At 37.5% G+C, this 21,217-nt stretch overlaps 1 protein-coding gene across 2 annotated transcripts in view; it reads left to right on the top strand.

Moving 5' to 3' along the window:
- Positions 1-21,217, top strand: part of ccnc (cyclin C) — a 28,656-nt gene that overhangs the window by 1,129 nt on the left and 6,310 nt on the right. For both annotated transcript variants that reach the window (XM_072554754.1, XM_072554764.1), the window contains exons 2-10: positions 1,307-1,413; positions 2,024-2,108; positions 8,366-8,435; positions 10,408-10,459; positions 12,170-12,225; positions 17,718-17,753; positions 18,133-18,224; positions 19,451-19,518; positions 21,050-21,129. In XM_072554754.1, the coding sequence (XP_072410855.1) occupies positions 1,307-1,413; positions 2,024-2,108; positions 8,366-8,435; positions 10,408-10,459; positions 12,170-12,225; positions 17,718-17,753; positions 18,133-18,224; positions 19,451-19,518; positions 21,050-21,129 (646 nt within the window). The remainder of the gene's footprint in view (positions 1-1,306; positions 1,414-2,023; positions 2,109-8,365; positions 8,436-10,407; positions 10,460-12,169; positions 12,226-17,717; positions 17,754-18,132; positions 18,225-19,450; positions 19,519-21,049; positions 21,130-21,217) is intronic.

Consider the following 21,217-nt stretch of genomic DNA (forward strand, 5'->3'; position numbering starts at 1 on the left):
AAGCGTTTCATTATCAGAACAGATGTCTATTTATCTAGTGCTGTCTGCTTAAAAAGGAATGGTTGGAATACAGATATTAATCTCTCACAATCTCTAACTAATCACATCTGAGTGCAGCAGTATTCTGATTTTGCAGATACAGGAAGTGGCTTGAATTTTATCCTAAGAATCGGGTGAGCAAGTTTCACTCCATTGATTGTTTGTTTGAGTGAATCAGTTGTTAGTCTAGTAAAGAGGCCTTTAAAAAAGGAAAACAAGCTGATTTTTAAATAGTTTTCTGCAGTGTAGGTATTACTGGCAAGATTGGCATTTATTTCAGTCTTTCAAATTTATTCATGGGCTTTTCATGAGAAAGTGTTGGTAAGCTATGTCCTTGAACTGCTGCAGTCCATTTGATGTAGGTGTCCTCGTGGTGTTATGAAGAGACTTCCATGGTTTTGATCCAGTGACAGTAAAGAAATATGATATATTTTTAAGTTGGGATGACTTGTAGTTTGGGTACTTCCAGGTGTTTGTTATTCCCTTGTTCTTCTTGGTAGGTGTGGAAGGTGCTGTCAAGGGATACACTGAGTAGTTTTTTTTTTGATAGCACAGGAGGCTGCTATTGTGTGTTGGTGGTGAAGGGAATGAATATTAAGGTCATGGTTGAGGTGGCAACCTTGTGGGCTGTATTGCTGTCATTGGTGTTGAGATTCTTCAGTTTGTTGGGGCTAAATTCATTCGGGCAAGTCAACAGTGTTCCACCATACACCTGGCTAGTGCCTTGTAGATGGATAGGATTTGGGCAGTGAGATGATAAGTTCCTTTTCTCAGAAGTCCTCGCCTCTGACCTGCTTTCATCACCATAGAACATGGGCTGGTCTGGTTCAGTTTCTGGTCAATGCTAACCCTAGGATTAGATTTTGTTTACAGGATATGATTTTTGTTGACAGATGGTTGAGTGATATTTTTGCATAATGATGAAAGAAGGGAGCAATTTGTTGTATCCAGAGTATGTTCTTACCCTTTAATGCTTTGAAATAAAATGTGGTTACTGCTTCAGCCGATGCGTGATTGCTCATCAGTTACATTTATTACTTTTGCCAAAGTATTGCGAAAATAGGAGACAAGTATGCTCCATCTTTATATTGACCTCTACATGTTATTTGGTATCTGTAAACTCTCAGGGTTTTAGGTGATCACAAGTCTGAATCCCTTATAAAATTAATTTGTAATATGTTGAAATGTTTCATTTGCCTACTATTTAACACATTAGCACCTATCACTTTTTTCAATACTGCATCAAACCTCTTTTGTTCTGACTCAGTTTACAGTGGATCCTTGATAAGCAAGATGTAATGAAGGAGCGGCAGAAAGATTTGAAGTTCCTAACAGAAGAAGAATATTGGAAACTACAAATATTTTTTGCAAATGGTAATCCTTTTCATCAGTGTTTGTTGGTTGTTAAATAAGGAGTTTGTGAGGAAAACTAGTATATCATTTTTTTCCACCATAACTGTTTGACTTTAGGAATAATACATTTTTCTAGTTTCACCCCTTGTTAATAGTTAGCATGTCTGAATTTGGCAAGTTACAAATCGCTGAATTACTGCCACTATATTCTTGGCATTATTTCCATATTCATGGAGAAAACATTAAAGCACATCTCTTCTTATTACAATATATTTTACCCTATATGTTTTAACAATGATGTAGGGGGTAAATAGGGTGCCATTAAAATACAATGTTAAACCTAGGAAATTGTAGATGTGAGTAAGAGGAGAGTACTATAGTACTGCAAAAATAAGACACTGCAGATCTTGGAAATCTGAAATAAAACAGAAAATTTTGGAAATGCAGAAAAGAAGCTGCAGTTACAACTTCAAAAAATTGTTTTACATCTTGTGACTACTGGGACAAATTAATATCAAGAGCTAGGCTATGATTCAGGATTGTGTCCTGCTGCTATGTAATACATTTCTGTACCACCCATCATTAAATGGTGAGCAAATAAAGTAAACATTTCTACTTGTTTCACCAATAGTGATCCAAGCCCTTGGGGAGCACCTCAAATTGAGGCAACAAGTTATTGCAACTGCAACAGTCTACTTCAAGAGATTCTATGCCAGGTAAAGCACTTGAAATTAAATTTTACATTAAACTCATCTATCAGTATATATTGTACACTGGTCTCAACCTTTTGTAGTTTTAACGTTTTTGAGACCAGTGATCCCCAGCTCCAGATGACTTTTTGAATTTAAGTGCAACCTGGGATCTGTTCTGAAAAAGTTCTAAATAAACAGCTTATTTCTAGTGTTATATAAATGTAAAGCCAAATAAATATATAATTATTCATTTGTCCTCTCATTACAAAGTCTCAGTGTGACACCTGAGACTGCACATTATCTGCTAATTCCTTGGAGGCTGTTTTGTAGTTTGAGATTGCTAGTCATGTACAGTCCATGAAATGGCTCTTTGTGAGGCAGGTGCCTTGGATTTGATTGTCTTAATCTGGAGAATGATGTCTCAGTGGTATGTGCAGTCAAAGCAAGCTTTTGCATCAAAAGCACAGATGATCTGAGTGGATATTTTCTGTATTTACAGATCCCCAAAAATCACTGTCCATTTATCTGACTTTCAACTCTATATCATCCTGCATGGTTATTTCATACATTTCAACACCACTGCTTTGTAAATCAAATGCCTGATAGAATTTGGTAGCCAACGCACTCACGCTTGCTTGACAGATTGGCATGGGGCACGGATGGGGTTCCTCTTGGTGGAGGGAATAGTGGTCAAGGGGCCTAGGTTTAAGGCAAGGAGCAGGATGTTTAGAGGGGATGTGAGTGATCCCCTGTGGGTGGTGGGAGCCTAGAACTTGCTGCCTGTAAGTGTGGTCAAAGCAGAAACCTTCATAACATTTAAATATTTAGATGCATAATCGTGATGCAAAGGCATACAAAACTATGGGCCAAGTGCTGTAAGATGGGATTAGAATAGTTAGGTGGTTGTTTTTGACTGGCACAGACTTGATGGGCTGAAGGGCTTTTTTTCTATGCTGTAAATCTGTAACACTGAATACATGACGCCTTGCCCAGCATACTTAATTCCAGGAATTGCTTGTTTAATTCCGCTGCTGACACCTCTAGTGAGGGAAGAAATTTTTGTGGCGGAACAATTTTTCTTTGTTTTTGACTTTTCTCCAGCATTTTCTCCACACTTGGGAAATACTGCAGTGTTTTTCTTTAGTTTGGGAGACCATGGACTCAACTTCAATTTTTTTGCATTCACTGCCCAGTTATATTTTTCCGTATGGTTCACAGATCAGCTTGTTCTGTTTTGACTCCCATCTGTAAGGAACCCAAAGTCGAGCAACCACACTTTGACTGGCAGCCCACTGCATACTTCTTTGTTTAATTTAAGGTGATGATTTGGGGCATCAGACATCTGAATCTTTGCCAGATCTTCCCTCAACTTATACTATAAACTGATGTGAGGTACTTTAGTTCACCGTAGCAGCATCAGATTCATTGAGTAAGGATTTAAACATGTCGTGCTGTAGGGTTTTTAACAATATTGCCAAGGATTCAATTGTAGCAGTGAAGAGGGTTGATATCTTGGAAGAATCATCAAATGAGACCATTTGAGTAGAAGTGATAAAAACACAAAAGGGGCCAACATGCTGTTAAGTATGCACTGTAGGTTCCTGAACAGTTACGAAAGGATAGAGAATCAAATCTGTGACATTTCTCAGAATATAATAAGAATAATATGGCAGTCATAGTAGGGATTTTAACAGCCCATACATTAGTTTTAGTGTGCTAATAAGGCAGGCATGTAATTCATAAATTTACATCCAGAAGAACTTATTTAGCTAGTATGTGAAAGCCCAACATGGGAGTGGGTAGTTCTAGGGTTAACATTTGGAAATGAGCTCAGGCTGGAGGAGGGTAAATCAGTAGGAGAGCATTTTGGAGATGGTGACCATAAATTAGATTCAGGATTCTTATAGAAAATCATGAGAATGAATAAGGGATAAATGTTCTAAGCTGAGAAAGGACTAATTTTGCCAAAAGAAAATGTGATTTGGCAGATAAAAGTTTGTCAGGATTGCATTCAAGGAGGGAATAGCGTGAGGAAAGGGCAAGCATGTACCCATAAAGACAAGAGGTGGGACCAAACCAGAGAATTCTGAATGTCAATGGTTATAAAGGTTAGTATTAAGGATAAAAAGAGAAGCTTATGGCAGATACAGAAGGTTCAATGCAGCAGAGTTGCTACAAGAGTATAAAAAATGCAGGAGGAATCAGAGGAATGAAAGTAAGAAAGCAAAGAATGTGTGAAAAGCATTGGTGGATAGAATAAAAGAAAACCCAACAGGCTTTAAAAGAAGAGTTCTATAAAGACCAAGGTCTGTAAAGAGCAGGCCCATTAAAGACCATATAGATATTGTGTGTGGACCCAGAAGACGCAGGAGCAATCCTCAATGAATACTTTTTGTTGGTCTTCATGTTGGAAAAGAACAATGCAGATTTGGCATCGGTGAAGGATTGTAAAACATTACAAGAAATTAACTTGGAGCCAGAGGAGATGTAGTTGGGTAAATCTGCAGGCTTGGATGAGATGTATTCCAAGGCTGTTGAAGGAGGCAAGGAAAGAGCTATCAAGAGCTCTTGCAGTAATTTTCAAATCTTCTCTTGCCGTAGGGATGGTGACAGAGGAGTAGCAGACTGCTAATGTTTCTTTATTGAAAATTGGAAGAGAGGGATAGACAAGGGAGTTGCAGGTCAAGTTAGTCTTAGTCTCAGTGGTGGCTAAGATTTAGAAAAGATTCTGAGGTACCGAATATATCTGCACTTGGACAGGCAAGGATTAATCAGGGATAGTCGGCATTAATTTGGTAAGGGAAGGTCGTGTTTTTTTTATTGTAACCAAGATGTAATGCTGACTCTTAATTCTGGATGGTACAAATTTCAGTTTAAAGGTAGACACTTTATTACTGGCGAGAGATTCTGGATGACACCAAACGGAGTCTCATGGCCTTCTTGTTGTGGCATGAATCTCTAAATGTTACATGCACGCAGTATATTTTATATCTTTTTCGGGTGTAACTAATGCAAAGTTCTTAGCATCACATGGCTGATTTGGTATTATATTTTTAAACAGCTATTTCTCAATCTTGCAATGACTAGCGATTGCTACCTTTCTGTAAAAGATATCAAGTTGTTCACAGGAGCTTGTTACTGTACTATTCACAATCTTCTGTTAATAGGAAAGGAAGTAGATAATAGGATTTAGTATTGTCCTCATTGTTGGTCTTCACATACAATAGGTAAAGAAGTGTGTTTAATAGGAACAGGAGGAGGTTAATAAGATTTATAACCAGGGCTGATAGTCTTATTCAGGAAAACAAATATTTTTGCCTAGGGCTGGGAGCAAAATACACATGTATGGTGCCAGATGATTTTGGCAGTTCGGAGGTAGCCAGACACCCGCTGTGATTTCCGACCTCAGCCTGTCAAAGGACAGGTACACAATTGAACATATAGTGAGTCACTCTAATAGGAGATCTTTAACTCTTGAGTTTCCAATACTCAAACACTGATAAACCAGTAAACTAGAATTTTTTTACTTTTGAGGTTCTCCAACTTCATCAATATTGATGAGGGTAATATTTTTTGATGTGGACTTTAACAGTGCTTTTGGTAAGGTTCCTCATGGCAGACTGATCAAGAAAGTAAGAACATTGGAATCCAAGGCAAAGTGGCACGTTGGACCTAAAATTGGTTGAGAGGCCAGAAGCAGAGGGTGATGACAGAGGGATGTTTCTGTGACTAGATGTCTGGTTCTTGTGGTGTTCTGAAGGGCTGTGTTCTGGGGTCCTTGTTGTTTGTTGTACGTCATGTTTTCGGCATGAATGTAGGGAATGTTGAGAAGTTTGCAGATGACATGAAAATGGCTTGGTGGTAAATCATGATGTAATAGCTGTAAGCGGCAGGAGGAAATGAACAAACTGCTCAGTACACAGAGTAGTGGCCACCAGAATTCAAATGTGCAGTAATGCACTTCACGTAGGACATTGTGAGAATAATAACACCTAGTAATGAAACTAATGTCACGATAATATGTGCAGAACCTGAAATTACTGAACTAACATGTAATAGGGCAGCAACACAAGCTGTGATACATTATCCTATGGATGTTTTGTTTTATACGTTATGCAACTCCCTCCTCTCGACAGTGGGTTATTTTCATGGTTACCTGGCAGGAAAACAAGAAATTTAAGATGTTTCAAGCTGTTTCAGCTGTAGTAAAATTAGAGGATGCCATGCAATACACCATTTCACAAAGTGCGATGGTAGAAAGCCAGTTGAATAGGAGGCACCCTTTGCGTGATTGAAGTGCAAACTTAGATTTACACTGAAAATTGGCTGAGGCAAACATGAGAAACATAGCTGCTCAGAGTTACAGAATGAAAAGCACCTGGCATCACTAACTGCTGTGGCTAAGCTGGATGGGAGGAAATATACATATCCAGAAGAGGAAGCAAGTCGTCATCTTCAACTGAAACAACAATTTGAGATGTTCATTTTATTAACAAAAATATTGAGGATATCCTTACAATAAGAATGCTCAAATGAGTTTCAGGTAAGAGAAGGATGTTGCAGAGCACTTATGTAGCAGCCCAACCTACAATGCTAGATGTTCCTGAAGAGGATAACTGTGAGGACAACCTGGAGACTCCTCCACAAGATGATGAGGCCTGTACAAAGTTCTCATAACCATTCAAAAGTGTTCTCCAACATCTGGTCTCTACCACAGACATCATATTTTCAATTGATTCATGCTGAAGAATTATTAAACAAGTGGTAACCAGGATGGCAGGATATTTGTATTGGACCTTGTGGAAAGTGCAACTGACGTCTTGATTAAATGGAAAGAATCCCTGAAAAGTGACCCCAGACTCAATGATGGACGGACAAAGTAAAAAAAAACAACACTGGAGCTTGGAAATGTCGGGCAATTAAAGAAATCAAGGTTCAGATAGACTCAGACTCAGTTGCTCTACATACATACATTTGCTGTGCCAACTGCCTTCTATTATGGGGATGCTGGCCATAACCTCTTATCCCCTCTCAGTGGAAGAGCTTGAGAGAACTTGCATTATAGAATTTTGTAATGTATTAGATGAGTGTACTGATCGGTTGGCAAGAGAATTCTGATTGGTAGAGGCATTGTTAAGGTGAATGCACAACATTTGAGGAGAATTCATCATATACCAAATTGCCATGCACAACTGCTTTCAATGCCTGTACTAATCCGAATCCACTTTTCAACCAGTCAGTGCCTTTCCTGAAGTAGCATAAAATCTTTCCCCTCACCTCACCTTAACATTGGGAGATTTGTGAATGTTGTAACAAATGCAAGATGAAAGGTTTCAACAATTTTGTCAGCAATACTTCAGTTTCTCTCTCGCATCTGATCAGGCAACGCTGCCTTCAGTACTAGTTTTTCTAACATGTCTTCCTTTCATTCCTCAAGCCAGGATTTACCTACACTATGGCTTAATCATATTTTTCTTGTATGCATGTTTGTCATCAGCTCTTTCCCTTCCTCTTGCCCTCATCACCCTTAACTGTTTTTGCTACCTCCAGTGTAATGCTGCCATCAAATACAACTTTGTCATTTGAAGGGACCAATCTCTCCACAACGCTGTCATTAACTCCTCAATTTCCCCTGAAAAATGTCTTTTTTTGTTTTTCTCCCCCAAGACTCTAACTACTCCTTCATGATGTACTTGTACTGTTAATATATTATTTGTCACTCATAATAAATTCTCCTCTATGCTGGGAGACCAAATGCAGATAGGCCAACTGCTGTGTGGAAGTTGTGTTTTTGGAGGCTTCTGCATTCCTTCCAATACCTTTTTACTTTATCTCCGCATGTTCCTCACCACTTGTTGCATTTTACCTGTTCTAAGGGTTTTCCTTATGTCAACTGATTAATTGCTAATAACCTTAATTTGTGCCCTCTACTAGTGACTGAACAATTAATAGATAATGGTTATTCATTACTTCCATTTAAACCCTTCATAATTTAAATACCCCAATCAATTTTTCTACTAGCTTTCTCTGTAAATTGAGCAACCCTAGTTTCTACAATCCATTCATGTAATCCCTTATCCCTGGAATAATTCTTGTTAGTGTCTCCAGTACCCTCTTTAGGAGCACAGAAATGATTTGAAACCAGGTGCTTAAATTGGATGCAATATTTGGATATTGATATATATGGGTTTATCAATGGAAAGTTGAATTGTTCATTATTACTTAAAGCAAATATTTTGAGAGTGAATAAGCTGTTTCTGCAACTCTTCTTGTCATTTCAGATACTCACTGAAAAGTATAGATCCAGTACTGATGGCTCCAACTTGTGTATTTTTAGCATCAAAAGTAGAGGTATTTTCAACTAATACTTGCTATTCATAATCTAGTTTCAGATTATAGACACTTTAATATTAGAACCTCGTCACTTCAAGTATTGGTTTGTAGGTATGGTAATATTCAAACAGATTAAATGTACAATTTCTTTCAGAAAATTCATGAGGAAATAATAACTCAGAAGTAATTGTAAAGCACTAATTTGTATAAACTTTAACTTTGAGACAACACTGAAATAGTTTCTTATAACTTACCTAGCAGTATAGTTACTACATTCCGGTTGTGGTTTTGGTAGTGATTCTATTCGTTTGTACAACAAGTGACCTGAAGGATCCCTAAAAAATATTTGAAGATGTCCTAAAGTAGCATTTTTGGCAATGTTGCTGAACTCTTGGTGGGGGAGGGGGGAGAAAATAGACAAGAGATAAGAATCAAAAGTATTGCAAACAACATACCAAAACCTAAACACTCTCTTGAAAATATGACGGTTAGTAGCTAGTTCTGATTTAGTGCCAGATGCTAGTTTCCTAATGGATTGTCAGTGTTGAATAACTTATGTTAATTAATGGAATCATAGCAAATAGATGCATCTCTGTTTGAATCTGTTTACTTTGGGAATTATAAGACCATTCGGAGCAGAAAGTAGGCCATTTGGCCCGTTGACTCTGCTCTGCCATTTGAGCATGACTGATAGGTTTTTCAACTCGATATTTTTTTCCCTCACTCTCTCCCTGTAACCTTTGATCCCCTTGCAATCAAGAACTTATCTATCTCTGTCTTAAATATACTCAATGACCTGGCCTCCACAGAATTATAGGATCTAAAAAGATATTCAGGAATTTCATCAAAGATTTTCTGCTTGGACGATCACTAGAAATCTTAGAATAGGCAAACAAACAGAACATCTGGTTTACTCCTGCCAGTGAATTTTCCCAGAAAATGACCATGAGCCTTAGATTTTTCAGCTAAACACCATGGTGGCGGTATTAAGGTTTGTCTGGTGCCTTTTGATTAGAATAGATTGCATAGTTAACAGATTTGTTGCTTTGTGTTCTTGTACCTTTTAGGATTTCTTTTCTGTAAATGAACAAATACCTGATTAGAATGTTTTGCATTTAGAACATTGAACATTACAGTGCAATACCGGCTCTTTTGGCCCTCAATGTTGCGCTGACCTGTGGAAGTAATCCAAAGCCCATCTGGCCTACGCTATTCCATTCTTCTCCTTATGCCTATCCAATGACCATTTAAATGCCCGTAAACTTGGCGAGTCTACTACTGTTGCAGGCAGTGCATTCCACGCCCCTACTACTCTCTGAATAAAGAAACTACCTCTAACATCTGTCCAATATCTATCACCCATCAATTTGAAGCTATACCACCTCGTGCTAGCCATCATTATCTGAGGAAAAAGGCTCTCACTGTACTGGGCATCCACTTTGAAAGATTAAGATGTCTGATACACTGAAAATATTGAGTTTGTAATCAAGAGTGTGGTGCTGGAAAAGCAATGCAGGTCAGGCATCATCCGAGGAGCAGGAGAATCAATGTTTCGGGCATAAGCTCTTCATCAGGGGCTTATGCCCGAAACCTCAATTCTCCTGCTTCTTAGATGCTGTCTGACCTGCTGTGCTTTTCCAGCACCACACACTCGACTCTGATCTTCAGCATCTGCAGTCCTCACTTTCTACTACTTCAGCTTATAAACCAAATTAACAAATACATGTAACTGAGTATTTTTGCACTGAGATGTAGGTAACACTGGCAAATATAAAGAGCTTTTGTTATAGAGGAAGAACTGGTTGTTCGTGTTCTGTAAATTTATGCTCAAATTACTGATTAAACTTTTATTTCAATTATTGAAGACATGGAATGTTTAATCTGTATTTGTTTGTAACTCTAATTGTTGAGGTATAGAATCTAAACTAAAATATCCAATTAAATTTATTGCTTTTTTAAAGTTATCTTGAACTGGCTTTCATCTTTTCAGGAATTTGGTGTTGTCTCAAACACACGTTTGATTTCAGCTTCAACTTCAGTGTGTGAGTACAAAGTTTTTTTTTAATACATTTTTGAGCTGAAATTTCTTTCATAATTGTGCAGTTAATAATAGACTTGCAGAAGATATTTACTTACTCTACAATGCAAAACAGATTATAATGTAGTTGGATGTGAGGACCACTACTTTGGGCCTAAAAAGGAAAATGCTACTTTCTAAATGGTGAAATGCTGTACACTGAAAATCAAGAGAGTCTTGTGCATCTTTGTATATGGATTATTAAAATGTTATGAACTGATACAGAATTGAAGGCAGGCCTTAGTACCTAGAGGATTAGAATTCAAAGGAGTGCAAGTCATGCTTCAATTTTATATAAAACTCTATTTTATCAGGACTATTAAGAGCAGTTTTGGGCACCAAACCTTTAGGAAGGATATTTAGGTCTTTAAAGGCTGCCAATGTACATTTAACAGAATGATATCAGGAGGTATTGGGCAAACAAGGGTTTCACTTCCTGGAATTTGGAAGTTAAGAGTTATGATTTTAGGTTTCAGAATGTTAAGGGAAAAGTTAAGGTGGTTGAAGAGGCTATTTCCACTGTTTGAGAGTCTAGCATCAAAGCTACAACATAAAAATTACATGCATTATGGAACATAGAGACACAAAAAAAAGTTTGGAGTTTTTCTACAAATAATAATTAATGCTAGATCAATGGTGACATTGAAAGCTGTGATTGACAGACTTTTGTTAACCAAAGCTATTGAAGGACATGCGAAAAGTTAGATTTCTGGAATTAGGTTGCAGGTCAGCTGTGATTTCATTGAAAGATGGAACAGCCTTATGTGGATAAAAGGCCTTCTGTTCCTATACTGTGTATAAATTCTTGGTTGAAGTCAAAGTTTTATTGTATAGATGAAAGAGTATAACTAATCACAAATGTGCCATGGTAACTTAAGAGTGGAATAAATGTATTGATCAGTGGTTTCAGGTGTGTGTGTGTGTGTTTAGTTTTTACATAAGGTTAAAATTTTTGACAAATTTTTTATTTTTTTGAGGCAAGTGTTTAAATTCTTTACTGAAGCGCAATGCACATTGTCATCATCGTATTTACCATTTATTAATACAGACAAAGGTATAGTCTATGATGTGAGTGTCTTTCAGCTTTGCTTTGTCTATTTTTTTAGAAATTTTTTGGCATATTGGTTTGTGCATCAACTTGAATCAGCTAGCATGTGGGGATTTATCTACCATGGACAGATTTTAAGGCCAGTCATGTTGAGAGCATACATCAAGCATTGTGCACTTTTTAAATTGTCGATAGAAATTGATAAAACAGCTATGCCTATGTTATTTTGGAATTTGATTTTAAAAATGTATGTATACTAAATGTCAATCCTATGGGATGCATGTCTGTTTCTAATTTGGCCTATTAATGTTTGTTGTTTGCATAATGTGACTGTTTGAAGCCTTGGCATGTGAGCTTTGGTCCAGTGATGTAAGCTGTTAATTTCAAGTGGTACAATTGAGGGAAAATAGTGCAAGGAATGCTAAAGACTTTTTATGTTTTTTGGAAAGCATAATTTCATGTTATTGGATCCCATGTGGTGGAAGAATTTAGTTTCCTGGTTAACCCTTCCTTCAAACATTTGTCATTTTTGAATAGAGAAAAAAATTATGAGAACATGCCTGCATATAGTTATACAAATCTGTTGGGTTTGTTTTGTTAATTTATCATTTTTCTTTTACAACATAGTAAAAACCAGGTTTTCTTATGCATTTCCGAAAGAGTTCCCTTACAGAATGAACCATGTAAGTACCAAAGTTTATTTCATTTTTTTTAATAGATTATAATTACGCTCATTGTAACTTTTCTCATACAATGATACTAGCTCAATGGAACTGATCTTGTCATTGCTTTTCTTTATCTGATATCAGTTTGCCTTGGCGGACTGTTGAAATGGTGATTAACTTTGGGTGGGGTTTTAACATGTCCACGATTTTGTAAGAGCTTGTTACATGCCATTCATGTTTCACAGTACAGCGAATGGAATTAATAATATTAACAGGATGGAGAATTTGAGGTTGGGCACCTTCGCATATTTCATGTATTTGTCAAAATCGTGAATCTCTATCTGAGACTCTGTTATAAAGATGTGAAATACTCATGTTTTACAGATGTTGAATCAACGCATGTTTTAGCATTGTCTTCTTTACTCTTAGCACTGCATCTCAACTAATGTTGTCAAACTTAATTTGAAATTCTAAATTGTGCCTTCAAACTTTTAAGGAAAACCAGAATGAATATTGCTTATTTTTATTTGATTTAGTCAAATTGTGAAATAAAAATGCTTTATTTTTAACACAGTTTGTAAAACATAAGATGAAAATTCCTCTCTCTCTTTCCAACCTCTTGATTCAATCTAATCTCAAATTGTGTACAGGTCTGTCATTCCCTTTCATCTGATGCATTTTAAAAAAAAGCTTTCGTTCAATCTTTTCAGATGTCATGAATTATAAATTTCAACAACTCCCCAATACCTGCATCCTTCCATTCTCCTTATGTTTTGCTCTCCTCTGACTATATCCTTCCATCCAATTATATTGTTTGTCATATTTCCACTCTCTCTCCCTGATCTTTTTCCTTTCCCCGATCTTCCTCTTTGAACAATCAGTCTGCAGTAAAGACCTCCAATGCATCTCCTGCGTGATCACTCAATTAATTTTGAACTCTGTCATTCGGCCCATTGAGCTTGCTCCGCCATTCAGTAACTGCTTGGCTGATATGACTGGCCTTCACTCCACTTTACCTGCTAGACCTCCAAAACCTTTGACACCCTTGTCAGTGGAAAGTCTGTCTAACTCAGCCTTGAGTATATTCATTGACTCAACCTCAGTTGCTTCCTGTGAAGAGAATTCCAAAGATGAACAACCCCACTCATTTCAGTCTTAAATGAGCAACCCCTTTATTCTGAGATTATGCCCTTTTGGTACTAGACTGTTCCACAAGTGAAAACAACCTTTTCAATATCAACCTTGTCAATTCCTCTAAGAATCTTGTATGTTTCAGTAAGGTTATCTCTTACTGTTCTCATTCCCAATGAGTACAGACTCAACCTCTCAACATAGGTCCGTCTCTCCATACTTGGTATCAGCTCAGTGAATCTTTGTTGGATTGCCTCCAAATCCAAATAAGGGGTCCATAACTGTTATGGTATTCTAGCTATGACTAGTGCCTTTAGATTTTCCAAAGCCTCCCTACATTTACATTCCATTCCTTTTGAAAAAGACCAACATTCCATTTCCCTTCTGTATTACCCTCTGAGCCTAGATGCTAGTTTTGATTAGATTTCCTACAGTGTGGATTCAGGCCCTTTTGGTCCAACAAGTCCACACTGACCTGCCGAAGAGTAACCCACCCAGTCATTTTCCCTACATTTTTTACCCTTGACTAATGCACTTAACACTATAGGCAATCCACCTGGCCACATCTTTTGGAATGTGGGAGGAAACCGGAGCACCCGGATGAAACCCACACAGACATGGAGAGAATATACAAACTCCACACAGTCACTCGAGGTGGGAATCGAACCTGGGTCCCTGACACTGTGAGGCAGCACTGCTAACCGCTGAGCCACCGTGCCATGCTTAATGTTTTGTGATTCATGGGTAAGGACAGTCAAATTCATCTATTGTGTAGCTTTCTGCTGTCTTTCTACATTTAAATAATATTTAGCTCCTCTGGCAAAGCACAACCTCACTTTTTCCCTCATTATGTTCCATCTGCCAAGTTTTCACCCACTCACTTAACTGAGTGGAAAGTTGTCTTTTTGCCATTTGCTTTTGTCTTGCATCATTTTCTTTGTATCATATCAGTCCTGCACCCTATCACAGACGTTTCATTTTATTATTTCCTCCCCATCTCTTTTCATGCTTCAATATTCACTTCAAAGCTGGTGCATCTAGAATCATAGAGATGCACAGTATGGAAACAGACCCTTCAGTTCAGCCTGTCCATGCCGACCAGATATCTCGACCCAATCTAGTCCCACCTGCCAGCACCCGGCCCATCTCCCTCCAAACCCTTCCTATTCCTATACCCATCCAAATGCCTCTTAAATGTTGCAATTGTACCAGCCTCCACCACATCCTCTGGCAGCTCATTCCATACACGTACCACCCTCTGCGTGAAAAAGGTGCCTCTTAGGTCTCTTTTATATCTTACCCCTCTCACCCTAAACCTATGCCCTCTAGTTCTGGACTCCCTAACCCCAGGGAAAAGACTTTGCCTATTTACTCTATCCATGCCCCTCATAATTTTGTAAACCTCTATAAGGTCACCCCTCAGCCTCCGACACTCCAGGGAAAACAGCCTCAGCCTGTTCAGCCTTTCCCTATATCTCAAACATTTTCCAGTCATGATTAAAGGTATGCACCTGAAATGTTAAGCGTATCTCTTTCCACAGATACTGCTGAATATTCCAAGCATTCTGTTACTTCAGATTTGCAGTATCCTCAGTATTTTGCATTGAAATATTACTAGAGTGCCAGAAATATAATTATGTGATAAAATAACTTTTTTCTTCTATGAGCAACTATAGATCAAAAGAAAACACACAAAAGTAATGTGCTGAAGTGTTGTTCAGAACATTACAAAAGCAAATTAATGCAGATGCTGAAAATCTAAAGTTAAAAACTGAAACTGTTGAAAATACTTAGCCTCTGTGGAGAGAAAAAAACAGCATCAATGTTTCAGATCAATTACCAATCAACAACCTGAAATGTTGACTTTTTTTTTTCCGCTACATAGATGCTGTCTCATCTGCTGAGAATTTACTATTTTAATTTAAAATATTAAATATAAAATTAAAATATTATATAAAATATTGCACAAATATTAATTGCTGCACCATTGGCAACTGTGCTTTCAAGCTGTAAGTTTTAAAGTTCTGTCAATAAACCTCTCAGCCTCTGCACTCTTATCTCCTCTTTATAAGATACCTGTCAAGACCAGAGCTTTAACGTTTTTTTGAATTCTTGAATTGGTCTCGTTGGTAAGGGCAGCATTTATTCTCCATTCCTTATTGCCCTAGAGCTGATTGGCAAAAAAAAAGCCATTTTAAGAGGGCTGTTAAGAGTCAGCTGCATTTCTAGGGATTTGAATAAAGCAGATTTAGATCCAGTTAGAACAGCTGATTTCTTTCCCTAAAAGATATGTAAAGTGACGACTGAGAAGTGGAAAGCCTTCAAAAATGATATAATGAGAGTCCAGAGATAGTATGTTCCTATTAGGGTGAAGGGCAAGGCTGGTAAGTGTATGGAATGCTGGATGACTAGAGAAATAGAAGTTTGGTTAAGAAAAAGAAGGAAGCATATGTCAGGTATAGACAGGAGAGATTGATGAATCCTTAAAGTATAAAGGAGTACGAGTATACTTAAGAGGGAAATCAGGAGGGCAAAAAGACTACATGAGATAACTTTGGCAAATAGGATTAAGGAGAATCCAAAGGGATTCTACAAATACAGTAAAGACAAAAGGGTAATTGGGGAGAGAAGAGGCCCCTTTAAAAATCAGAGACGAAAAGTGTGACACTGGAAAAGCACAGCAGGTCAGGCAGTACCTAAGGAGCAGAAGAGTCGACAGTTTTGGGCATACGCCATTCAGGAATGTGGGGCTAATACACGAAACGTCGACTCTTCTGCTTCGATGCTTCCTGGCTTGCTGTGCTTGTCCAGTTTCACGCTTTCTTCAACTCTGATCTCCAGCATCTGCAGTCATCCCCTTTCTCCTCTTAAACATCAGCGGAACTGCAGAAGATGGGGGAGATACTAAGTAAGTATTTTGCATTTGTGTTTACTGTAGAGAAGCATATGGAAGCTAGAGAATGTGAAGAAATGAATAGAGCCATCTTAAAATGTCCATATTGCAAAGGAGGTGGTGCTGGATATCTTAAAACACAGTAAAGGTGGATAAATCACTCTGATCAGGTGTACCCTAGAACATTTTGGGAAGCTAGAGAAATGATTGCTGGGCCAACTCAGCCTTGACTATATTTAGGTGAGGTGCTGGAAGATTGGAGGTTGGCTAACATGGTGCCACTGTTTAAGAAAGGTGGTAAGGAAAAGCCAGGGAACTATAGACTGGTAAGCCTGACTTCAGTGGTGGACAGGTTGTTGGAGGGGATCCTGGGAGACAGGATTTACATATAGTTGGAAAGGCAAGGACTGATTAGGGATCGTCAACATGGATTTGTGTGCGGGAAATCACATGGATTACAGAGTGAACTAACCATTTGGATACAGAACTGGCTCGAAGGCAAGAGACAGGGGTGTGGTGGTAGAGGGTTGCTTTTCAGACTGGAGGCCTTAAATGATTTGGATGTGAACATAGGAGGCATGGTTAGTAAGTTTGCAGGTAACACCAAAATTGGAGATATAGTAGACAGCCAAGAAGATTGTACATTGGGACCTTAATCAATGGGCTGAGGAGTGGCAGATGGATTTTAATTTAGATAAATGTGCATTTTGCACAGGCAAATCAGGGCAGAACTTATACACCTCAATAAAAAGATCCTGGGGAGTGTTGCTAAATAAGCAGACCCTGGAGTGCAGGTACATGGTTTCTTGAAAGTACAAATGTAGGTATACAGGATAGTGAGGAAGGCATTTGGTATGCTAGCCTTATAGTCTGGTTCTTTTCTCTTCCAGCAACGTGAATATAAGAGTTGGGAGGTCATATTGAGGCTTAATAGGACGTTTGTTCAGCCACTTTTGGAATACTGTGTGCTGTTCTGGTCTCCCTGCTACAGGAAGGATGTTGTGAAACTTGAAAGGGTTCAGAAAAGATTTACAAGGAAATTGCCAGGGTTGGAGGATTTAAGCTATAGATTTACAAAGTCATGACTGGCATGGACAGATTGAATAGCCAAGGTCTTTTCCCCTAAGTAATGGAATTCAAAACTAGAGGGCATAGGTTTAAGGTGGTAGGGGAAAGATTTTAAAAGTACCTAAGGGGTAACTTTTTCACAGAGAGAGTGATGTGTATATGGACTGGGCTGTCCAATGATGTGGTGGAGGCTGGAACCATTCAACATTTAAAAGGCATCTGGATGAATATATGAATAGGAAAGATTGAGTGTGATATGGGCCAAACGTTGGCAGATGGGACTAGATTAATTTTGGATATCTGGCCTGTTGCCATGCCGTGCAGCTTTCTGACTCGAGATGACTCTTTGAACAAAGACTATTTCTAACTTTGCAAATGTACTTTTGCTAATTGGAAGCTTTTATTTATTATTTTCCAGATATTGGAATGTGAATTTTATTTGTTAGAGTTAATGGTGAGTACTTTAGCAATTGTTATATTTGTAGAGGGATACTATTTGAGGGACCCACATACTTTAAGTCAGTTGATGTCGAACAACCTTCCCTCACCTACAGTGTTATTCATCACAAAACTCCAAATCCAGTGTGACATTATCTTCCTGTGATCTGAGTGAGGTTTCTGTTATTCATTTTTTTACTGCTATTTTGGACAGATTATAAAATGGCCAAATATTCTTCAAATATACCCCATACAACCACAAATGTGAGAGACTTCCGTCTTCTCAGTTTCGCATGGATTCAAATTACAATCTCTGATTTGCAAAGTTTTTTTTTCACCTACTGATTCATCCTGTTTTGAATTTCTTTTGAAACTATTTTTATATTCTATAATAGGATTGCTGTTTAATAGTATACCATCCATATAGACCATTGCTACAGTATGTACAAGATATGGGACAAGAAGACATGTTACTGCCATTAGCATGGTAAGATTTCCTTACAAAGTGCATTGAATATAGGCTGAATAGGACATTGGTTAGGCTACTTTTGGAAGACTGCATGCAATTGTGGTCTCCCTGCTACAGGAAGGATGTTGTGAAACTTGAAAGGGTTCAGAAAAGATTTACGAGGGAGTTGTCAGGGTTGGACCGTTTGAACTATAAGTTTATAAAATCAAGAACCATGGTATATGCTTATCCTAGTAAGGGATCAGAGGAGTTCCTATTTATGATCTGATTTTATTTAGTAAAAGTTACTGATGTCATTTCATACATTGGAATTATGGTCTGGTTCTTTTCTCTTCCAACACAATGCCCAGAAAGAGAAATTGCATTTGTTTAGTGCCTTATCACCTTGTTTGTAACAATATATTAATTCCAGGATTATTTTGGTGTAAAGTATTAACATTTATAACAGTGCAGAATATATTTGTTATCAGTCAGTACAGAATAGTTCAAACAGAAGAATGGAGGTTGCAGCTGTATTTATTGGACTCTATTCACTTAATGTTTTATGTTGCATATTTCATGTTAATGGAATGTTCTTGAATTGTTCATCAATTCTTAACAATCTGCTGACTCTTAATGAGCATACCTACTAGAACGTAGTAAAGAGTAAAGGAGAAAAATAGCATTTATTTAGGACCTATCATGTCCTTATACCCCAATGTGCTTCACACCCAGTGAATAACATTTGAAGTGCAGTCACTGTTTTGTGGGAATTTGTGGCAGCCAATTTGCACACAGTAGTAAGATAAGTGACCAATTAATCTGATTTGGTGGTGTTGGCTGTTCGGCAGGACACTGGGAAACCCCCTGCTCCTCTTCGGAAAAGTGCCATGGGATCTTTTTCGACCACCTGAACAGACAGACAGAGCCTCGTCTGAAAGATGGCATCTGTAACAATGCAGCACTCCCTCAGTATTGCACTGAAGTGTCACCCTAGATTATGTGGGCCAGTCTTTGAGGTGAGACTACTAGCAACTGAGCCAAAGATGAATGGAACATAATTTTCTTTTACACCTGCTACTTGCAGGAATACAGATGCCAGAAATTGACTGGTATTTAGGCATTGACTACTGTCAATGAGATTTTTAGGTTCTGGCAATAAGGCTAATTGGAAGTAGCATTGCTTAGCTTAAGACAGTTAGAAATATTTGTAGCTACATTCAGAAAAGTACCTTTTTTCAAACAACATGCCTTAATCTGCACAGGAGGATAGTGAATGACACCTACAGGACAGACCTATGCCTCATGTATCCTCCATTCATGATAGCCTTGGGTGAGTATGTGGTCACTGGACATGACATAAAGTTTATTGGGTATCATTATCAAAATTGATCATTTCAGTGATTTCTGAATTGATGTTTTTAACTAAAATTCATACATTTCATGAGGCCCCATGATAAACTGTTTTAATGTTTATATCTAATTTGCAGCTCAGTTGTTAATATATTTGGAAGCTAATTTTGAATAGAAATCTTGACATTAGTGTTAAAATAAGGAACATGATTTGTTTTGAAGAATAAAATTATGCTGGAGTCTGAGCATTTGAGTAATTGTACTAAACACTTGAACATATTGATGTTTTTATTACTGAAGTATAACAGAGGGAGAAAATGTTTTTATTGACATATGTTAATCATAAGTGGCTTTTTGGTTATGAGATTAAATAAGTACTTAATTTACTAAAGTGGAGAATGTGATTTGCAAGTTCACTAAAACGTTTATAAGCTAAACTTGTAATTTCCACATTGGTGGCACCAAACATAATAAATAGATTATTAAACACATTGAGTAGTTATCTGATTTTGACTATCTTGAGAACCTGTTGGTTTCAAATCAAATAGCTGCTTGTCAAACCTCACTTCTGTCAAGTTCCAACTTCTAATTTCCAAAAGTCAAAGTTTAGAGGACTCCAAAGAGAAAGACTTTCAAAACATTTTCACTTCCGATATCTCTCCTGTGTGTGAGGAGTTGAACTGAACTATAGTGCTTTTTGACATCAAGATTCTACCACCATTAGAAATTCCCAAATAAAGTTTTTGAGGTGCCTCATGAATGGAACCTTTTAGACTTCTATTTCATTGCTGGATTCCCTTGTCAAATATTTAGAGTCTCTAAAGTAATGAAGATAATTATTTATTATACATAGTACTGTACAATGCTGCCTATCCACTTGATCTAAAATAACCTGGGTACCTGCCAGTTCCTTAGATTTTAAAAGAAAAAGTGGTAGTACTTGTCTGTGAGTTTAATATTCTGTGTACATTTAGAATACAGTTTGTGAATTATAAGGATCATTGTAGTAAGATCAGCAATTGACCATTCAGCCTATCATGAAGTTCGCATTTCCATTCGATAAGGTCATGGCTGAAGTGATTGGGATCTTAACACAGTTTTCTTGTCTATTCTCCATTACCCTTGACCTTCTCATTGATCAAATATATATCTCACTCGATCTTGAATATATTCAATGCCCATCTTTCCTGTTATCTTTTTTTCAAATTGATCAATGCAAATCTCATTTCTGAAGCCCAAGTAATAACATATATTTTCTTTCATGCTTGCTTACTGTTAGGTAAGAGGAATTATCAGTTAGGCAATTGCATTTGCATGTATATTTTTAAGTTAGTTTTGGATTTATTAATACCATTTAAATTTGGACATCTCAATAGAGATTAGTGTTAGATTTCTTGTGGGAATTGTGCAAGCTCACTGTTTTATCTATACATTGTTATAGAGAAAGCAACAGTGATTTTTAAAGATTAAATGAGTAGTCAATTGAACTTGGTTTGATTTCCCTTTTACAGCCTGCTTGCATGTAGCATGTGTGGTCCAGCAAAAGGATGCACGTCAATGGTTTGCTGAACTCTCAGTGGACATGGAGAAGGTGATGCAATTATGTAGCAATCAAATTGATTTGTGTATTTTGTCTTTTAAACTTGATAAACTTGCATTATTACTCCAATTGTTTAGTC

Source organism: Chiloscyllium punctatum, chromosome 3 (genome assembly GCF_047496795.1).
Source record: "Chiloscyllium punctatum isolate Juve2018m chromosome 3, sChiPun1.3, whole genome shotgun sequence".
NCBI classification, from domain to species: Eukaryota; Metazoa; Chordata; class Chondrichthyes; order Orectolobiformes; family Hemiscylliidae; genus Chiloscyllium; species Chiloscyllium punctatum.